We start from the raw sequence: 8,360 nt of genomic DNA, 5'->3' as shown, positions 1-8,360 counted from the left end.
AAATTTGATAAGACACTGATACAAAACATGACATATTCGTTCACTGATTCAGTCGATCTGTTGACAGCAGACGATACGCATCGTATATTTACATACGTAATTTCCCGTTTACATAAATATAACTATGTATTCATTTAATGAATTATACATTTATTGTAAATATCAGTGGAAGTAAAGTTGAATAACTTTTTTAAAAAGAGAAATAATTTAAACATTCTTTTTAATTGTAGTAATCAATAAAAAATTTGGAAAAAGGATTATTTTTATTTAAAAAGAATTGCTGCTCTTTACAAACTACGTATTATATTTTTTTGTTAATGAATCATCAACGTATATAATGTGTGTTTGTTTCTGTTATTGCTTTTAATACTATCCGCATGTGAAAATAGTGATCCTGAGTGTCTATGCCGTGTTTCTAGTAGGAGAATGCCAACGACGCCATTAAAAATAGATATACTTGGTATGCTTTATTTTGTTCGTATATTTCATCAATCATTTCGAAGATGTGATAGTAAAGCGATAATCGCTATTCATGTTCTTCTTCATAACCCGTTTTGATTTCATAAATTGCGTTGTTTTAAAATAAATAATTTATCACGCATATGTATACATTTTAACTATTTTTGAGCAAAATATTCATGTCAAAGTGAAGTGCGTGTTTTAGCTACTAATCTTTTTGCGATGATATTCTGTCTTATCATTATTTTCCTTTACCACGTGGTATTAAGAAATGTGTGCATTGCAAAGCATACATGCATCATATATGTATATACAACTATAATCGAGTGTAGAGCTTTAAACACGGCCTATCAAAATCGTATTAGCATTGATAGATGAATTAACTAATTATGTAATGATAGTATTTACTCAAGCCACTGTAAGTAACCAAGAAATTTATTGCCCTTTGAAACGAAATGTAACACATTCATTCTTTAATCGTGCATATTCTTCTTTAATGTAGCTCATAATAGCGATCATAATAGCACCATAAATAATCTTTCTTCTCGCGCAAGATATAAGTATCTTATTTTTAAATTTTTATCTTAGCGCACCTATATAAAGGTTTTTATATGTATATATCTTATGCATTTATATGCATCATGGTAAATTGGGAACAATTGGAGTGATTAAACTGATTTAAATGTCGTTAAATAAGAGCACTGATATCTTTTATCGTTCAGTGTACCGAAATGATAATGATTTTATCGAATTTTGTGTCTTTTTTTGTTTTCAAAGTTTTAATAGATAACTCAAATATACAACATTTGTATGTCATTGATATTGATTGAATAAATAGTGTTATATATTGTAGGAGCTATAATAAAGTATTTAAACACTTAATTCCATATTTATCTATTTATAGAATAGATAAAAACATTGTCGTTATTTTTACTTAATAAAGTTAATATAGTTTTTGTTATAAAAAATATTTTATGAAAGAAAATGGATTTTAAAATAAAATGCATCATCGGCAGCTATATTTTTGGAGTTAGAATCACTTTATACTTACATATATTTGTTTAAAACATGCATATTTGTAGATGTATAATAATCTAATAATAATAAAAAAATAATAAAATAATAATCATGGTAATATTATAGGTTTGAGTTATTACTTTTGCTAGGTTCAAAGCAAACCGATAAAGTTATTGCTCTTGCACTTATCGAATTTAACAAATACATATATATATATGTAAACGTATATATGTACATACGTTTGACGTTCGCGGAAGACTGCTAGTTTGATAACCTTGCGCATTCGATCGCAGACATAAGACCTAACCCCTAACCTATTTAATCACAATTACTAAATTGTTATAACTTTTACTTGATTTTAGTTTTATAAGTCCTAATTGATTTGATATTTTTTATTCATAATTTATAAGCGTTAATTAAAAAACATTAATAGAATAGTTTTAAAATCCTCCTTAAAAGGAATGATTCCAATTAAAAGCATAATTTCTACGATAAAAATCAACCATAGACGTTACAAGTCTTTGTACGATACGAATGTATGTCGTCATTATTGATTATTACTTATCGTGAATATATCTCAATCCAAAATATGCGTACTTTGTTACTACAGACTGTGTCAACAAGATAGCAATTCAAAATATCCTGGATTGATGTTACTCGTGACTCCGTACCAAAATAAAAACTTTCGTTTCTAAGGAAAATTTTCCACTTATTCCTACGATTATCAATTGTATAATTGTTAAGACAAGTCTATAAAGTGTTATAAAATATTTTATAGTTGTTTCAACAAAGTCTCAGAAAATAAACTTAACTAATCATTTCCAAACGAGAAACATAAGATCGACAAAGAAGAAATTTTATTAATTAATGTGTCTTCGCGTAATTACGTCACGATCTTCACAATCACGAGCTTCTAAAACTAGAAGCGATTACACCATTTTAAATTTCTAAATAACGAACAGACATAAATGAAATTTATGTGGCTTATTTTGAGTATAGAGTTTCAAAAATAATACGGCTGACTCGCATAATTTTATCTACAACAAAGAAGATCGACAAATAATTCTGTTGCGTAATTTAGCGTGAATATTTATGTAACGTAATAAATAAATAAACGAGCATCTTCTGCGAATTAATTATGTATTTATCCTTCACAGTCAAACTATATTACATTTATATCGAATATATTCTTAAATATTTTTAGCAAAATGAAAATAAAGTATGCCTGATATAATAAAATTGAAACTTTCAATTACTCTTGTAACTAATCATTTTACTCATTATCATTCGTTTCTATAATTAATTTTGAGTAATCATTGAACCGAAAGATTCTCATGAAAGTTATACAATTCGTAGAGGACGGTGCTCGTCCAAGAGACTGGCAGCCTCGTAGGTCTCAGTACAAGGTGCCTCTGAGATTAATTCGATTATGCTTACTGGGAATGTTTCTTCCTGCGGTATTGGTGGCTGGGCCGATATACTTGCGATATCGTGTTTATTGCGAGCAACTGTATCCATTAACCGTTTCCGATCAAAGGCTTATCGACGCGAAAGTATCTACCACGTGGTGTCAAGTAAGTACATTCTCATTTTATCTCTAGGCATATTTTTATTATGTTCTAATCCCACGGCTCATCGCAACATTGTTAAGTATAATGCGATTATCGAGAAAAAATTCTTCGCAGAGTCAAGTCATTAAAGTTAATACCACGTTTAACGCCTATCTGATGAATGACGAACCAAAAATGGAAAACGAGTTTCTACCCGTTTCTATGACAAGACATTTGATTTTAGAGGACGACATGAAAGAGTATTGGGGCTTCTATCTTCTTCGTGGTAGTAGCGTTACTGTATCCACTTGTGTGAGGTAGTATTGATGTAAAAGTGAAAAGAAGTTGGAGTAAAGCATAAAATTGAGCAAGTATCGATAAAAAGTAAAAATTTATGGGTTTTATGGTAGATGGCCTGGTGCTTCTTTAACCATGATCCGCGGTCACAAACATCTTCATGAATGTGCCTTCATTGGTGACGATAGCAGCGAAGAATTGGAGGAACTCCTGGAAGTTGCTAAAGAGACCGGTTTCCTTACAGTGAATGGTTCGCTTGAGGTAATTTTCGTATATTGTATTAGCACGATGTTATCAGGATGTAAAATGAAAACGATATAAATTTCATGTACGTTTCATAGAGTGAAAGTCCTAGCAATGAACCAGAGAAAATGAAGAGAGTGCAGCAGGGTATACAGTTTCATCACAAGGACCATGCTAACGCTTTGAACAGCTCGAAGCACACGATGAACACCATAACACACCATTACAACAGTCACGAGTTGGATGCCAAAGCTATGAAAGTGATACTCACGGAACTATTCGCCAAAACGCTCGACACGAAAAAGAAGCAGAAGGAGAATCCTCATCACCATTACGAAGGAACCTTCGTGGAAACTGATAACATCGAGAAGCCGCCTACTCAATATCCCCATGACGATTCGCAGAAAACTAGAAACAAACAGATGGAAAATATGTTCATGAAAACTTTTGAAGAAGTCTTGAAGAAGAAAAATGTAGTGAGTGTTATGAACGACACAGGAGGATTGATAGAAAAACACCGAAAACTCCAGCGTGGAAATCTTCTGCAAATTCAGACGAGCAAAGAGAAGACGACAGTAAATTCTGAAGAGAAGATCGAAAAAGCGGAAGCTTCATCTGCAGAAGTGCTTCGAGATGTGTTGAACAAAGTCAATTCTTTGGGTTATCGAGGTAAAAAGATACTGAAAAAACTGATGGTTGAAATTGAGAAGAAGGGTGCTGAGGGAGAAGCTCTATGGCAGGCAGTGAACAAGACGATGAACGATCAGACACTTTCGGATGCTGAGAAACGTAGAAGACGAAGAGACTTGATTCTGTCTTCGCCTCTTCATACGGAATTAACGGAGGAAGATGAAGATGACGATGCTGCTATCGAGGAGGTAAAGTGACTTCTTTCTATGTACCTTGTTGACCATAAGTATTTGTATATATACTGATATTTAGTACAAATTGAATAGCTTTTATTTTTATTATAAATTTATTATTTTATTCACATTATGTATCCCTCATAATGTAAAAGAATGAGTACAATAAAATTTCTTGAAGTTTCTACTAAATATAAGTTGATTGCGAATATTTATGCATTTATATGAACTTAAAAAGTACAGAAATGCATACAATGTGTAAAAATATATCAAATATTCAAAGTGGAGTACTCTTTCTAATACTTAGAAGGTGATACAAAATTTCTAAGTTCTATTTCTTTAGTCATGTTCATAAAGATATGGATTTTCATAAACCTCCACAGTCTTGTAACGAATTAGTATCCAAATACTTATATCTGTGACAGTGTGTATTTAAGATATTATCACTAAAAGGATAAACGTAACTCCAAAGAATTTGAGGTAGAAGCATGGAAGATTGTAGAAAATTTTCCGTGGACATAAATTAACAGCGGCAAATTTCCATCGAGCTAGTGATAAAAAACAGTTGCATGTAATATTATGCGCGATAAGGTTTCGAAATGAGATTTAAGGTGGAGGAGGATGCTGCTACCACGAGACGTTTAATCGTTGACTTATGTTCGGATTAAATCTAATTCGATCGGATGATTATCACACGATGTCAACTTCATTCGGTAAATAACTCGACGTTAAATACGTCGGCGATAACGGTCCAATTTAATAGATCGTAATCGACATTTTATCGTGCAGAGATAGACACGGTCAGATGCTCGTATTGTCCTCATTAAAAATTAGTAGGTCAACATAATTATTCGCGGTGTTTGCAACTTATACACGTGGATTTAACAGAATGTACGAGAGTTTTCTTATCAGGGTATTTTCGAGGCAATGTTAATATTTGTCGCGGATTCAACTCGGGAACAATAAGAGAGATGAATCTTTGTTTGATAAGTATCGTTCAATCGCGTTACGTCAAATAGAAAGAAACGATTAAAGATTATGGATGCATTAGAGAAAAGGTATCTACTTATAAGCAGGGTATGAATTAATGAAAGTCGTTTCATATAGAATTAATATAGGAGGTACAATGGATAAAATATTGTTACAATTAAGTATTTTTTTTAAAAGCTGCATTATTGTATAATTGTTATAATTTCTGTTACATCAGGATATATTGCATCCAGATGGCATAGCCGAGGACAGGGGTACCGTGAATGAGACGACGTTGAACGACAGAAGTAATTCCGAATTTTGGAGCTCGTTTAGTAGCTCCGAGGAACGGCTTTTGGATTGCAAAGGACTGATTCTGAATTTACCTTTAACACCACATCGATATTGTATGCCGAAACACGAAAGCGAACATTTGACCGCCTCGTTCGCTAACACGGTTACATACAGGTATATTGCGTGTAAACCGTTATAAATATTTATGAATACTTAAAATGATAGCAGAAATAAAATTTCAAAGGTAAACAGACATTTAGATAGCGAGACGATTTCTTTTAGCAACAGAGAGGCCTCCTCAAAGACTAAAACAATTGGTTATTTTTATATAAAAATTACGAATTCCGATCATTTTTGCCAGTTTACGTCCCGTGTTATCAATAATTCAGAAATATTGATAGAAGTATAATTTCTATTAAGTTTTTTACGTTTCGATAATGAGTAACACACGAGTAGGAAGATAGAAAAGAGAAAAATGTTCATTTCATATTCCATAACTCTACAGACATTAGATAGCATAGAAGCTCTTTGATAATAAGTAGTAAAACTGTTTAAAGAGTTCTAAGAATCCAGATTCCAAGATTTTAGATTCCGTTTAATGATTTAAGACCTAAGAAAAAAGAGCTTTAAGTACGTAGATGGAACGTTGAAGAAGGATATAAAGATATTATTGGATGATCAAACGAAACTAGGAAACTTAAAGATTTGAGGAAATGCAAAAATTCTAAGTTTAAGTAATTTGAAAACCTTAAGGGAATTTAAGAGTGCTACTATGTGATACGAAGGGACACAGAGGTTCAAGAATCCATAATTCTAAGACTTAAGAAAATTTAAGTGCCCCTAAATGCAAAGTATTCCTGTAAGAAAATCAAATATACGATTAACAATCTTGAGGGAATTTTTTTCATTTCAGTATTATACTTTAACTGTATTTTGAATAAAAAATGTTTATGAACATACGTGATGACAAATTTACATTCGTTGCTGAGGAATTATTTGACTCAAATGGATTACAATGTCTGAATTATTTTATCGCGTGAATGCGATTGCTATTGTTATATGTGTATGAAATTATCAAGTGTTTGTGGAATTAATCGGATATTTCGGATGATTCTATCTTTACTTGTCTGTTAAAATTTTATCGTTATCGACGTTTAATCAGCACATATCAAGAGTAAGCTCTATAAGAATAAGTTGTTCAAACGTTTAATCTACTTTTCAGAGTACCTACGAACGGATATTATTTCTTCGTCTTCAACTCTGAAAACGAGATTCAGCCGAATTATTTGCGAGTACGTTTCGACCTGCTGAAGACCTTCTACAATATCTCGAATCCAGTACACGCCTGTAAGAATAGCACGACAGAGTGTTCATTGCCTTTCAAAATCTTCAGCAATGAGAGGACGGTCTTAGAGTTGCCATTGAGTGGCAATGACTCACAATGGAATGAAGAATACGTGGTTGTCTCCACGTGCGAACCTAGAACGTCTATTTATTTGTTATGCATCATAGCGGTGCCTTTGCTCATTCTTATATTTGCGTTTCACTGACAGCACGATGAATCGGTATGAGGAAAAGACAGTATTGTGATCTCGCGACGAGAACAGCCGCTGAAAATGCTTGCTTGTAAATATGTTTTAAGTTTAAAAGCGAACCGAAGTATGAGGACAGATCCTTGTTACAATGGCAATAACGCGACAGTATTCTTCTCTTTTCAGCGTATCATTTAACTGGTGGTTATGAATGTGACGTTATATTTGTGATAGTTAATGTATTTATACGTTAGTAACTCTAAATGGAGCATTTTTTAAATCGCGATATAAATAATCCAAAATTCAGAATCATCATAATTAGACTGCAGATTTTTATGTATTTATAGGAAATTTGGAGGTGTAAAAATGCACAGAATGTACGCATACTATGCAGAGATATATAAAATACTCAAAATATAGTATTGTAATATATATCAAGTGAAACAATTGTTTACGTAGATTTAATTTTTTCATTCATATTCGTAAAAATATGGATCTGTATAAATGTCCGCAGCCTAATTATAATTTAATGTATCAAGGCTATGCGTTTACGTTAAAGATACATGTGATACGAATGATAGTGATACGAAGGTGGTTAACGAATTATTAATTGCAATTAACATAGACGCTTTTTAACATCCTTTGACGTTTTTAGATCGTTATAATTCTACAAACACACATGCACACACACATACACACATATGTACATACAGTCGCCCCGGTAAGTAAGTTTACGCTCCTGCTAAAAGTTTAAATGTAAAATCTTTAATTTACTTTCCGAAGAAACTGTATGTATATATTTCTAATGCGGACTATATTTTTTATATATATTATATATATATAGATTATTTTTTATATATATATAGATTATATATATTATGTGATCTACGTATAGATTAGAATCGTATATTTATTACGTCAACGAATAGTGAGATATTATATTTTTCTTTTTCTTTATCAGTCGACAAAACCATTTTGTTGTATTATATTTTATCTTTAATTGGCAACGTAATTCTGATCGATATCGTTCATTTTCAAATAACCTGTTTTCTTAAGTATTGGAACTTTTTTCTGAACAATTATCATTGTATACTACGTTATCATGATACACAAGCTTCGAGCGTCGAGTAAAGTTA

The 8,360-nt window shown here is 31.9% G+C and overlaps 1 protein-coding gene across 2 annotated transcripts; it reads left to right on the top strand.

Annotated features, from left to right (window-relative positions):
- The first annotated feature begins 301 nt into the window (after nucleotides 1–301).
- Nucleotides 302–8,058, top strand: LOC138186367 (uncharacterized). Of its 2 annotated transcripts, none has more exons than XM_069126201.1 (8): nucleotides 302–460; nucleotides 2,833–3,050; nucleotides 3,271–3,343; nucleotides 3,437–3,584; nucleotides 3,665–4,444; nucleotides 5,637–5,866; nucleotides 6,915–7,662; nucleotides 7,739–8,058. In XM_069126201.1, exons 2-7 carry the CDS (start codon nucleotides 2,906–2,908, stop codon nucleotides 7,240–7,242), a joined length of 1,704 nt encoding a protein of 567 aa, XP_068982302.1. In that variant the 5' UTR covers nucleotides 302–460; nucleotides 2,833–2,905; the 3' UTR covers nucleotides 7,243–7,662; nucleotides 7,739–8,058. The 2 variants fall into 2 exon arrangements, with proteins under 2 accessions (XP_068982302.1, XP_068982301.1); XM_069126200.1 differs by having other exon boundaries at nucleotides 336–460; nucleotides 3,162–3,343.
- Nucleotides 8,059–8,360: the final 302 nt, after the last annotated feature.

This window comes from Bombus flavifrons, chromosome 13 (assembly GCF_040668555.2).
Source record: "Bombus flavifrons isolate JBK064 chromosome 13, iyBomFlav1_principal, whole genome shotgun sequence".
Taxonomy (NCBI): domain Eukaryota; kingdom Metazoa; phylum Arthropoda; class Insecta; order Hymenoptera; family Apidae; genus Bombus; species Bombus flavifrons.
Note: the sequence above shows the minus strand (reverse complement) of the source record. Positions and strands in the feature narration are given on the sequence as shown.

Coding starts and splice junctions, on each gene's coding strand:
- LOC138186367 (XM_069126200.1), top strand. CDS start 427: ATGCCAACGACGCCATTAAAAATAGATATACTTG. Junction 3,585..3,664: donor CAGTGAATGGTTCGCTTGAG/GTAATTTTCGTA, acceptor TACGTTTCATAG/AGTGAAAGTCCTAGCAATGA. Junction 4,445..5,636: donor ACGATGCTGCTATCGAGGAG/GTAAAGTGACTT, acceptor CTGTTACATCAG/GATATATTGCATCCAGATGG.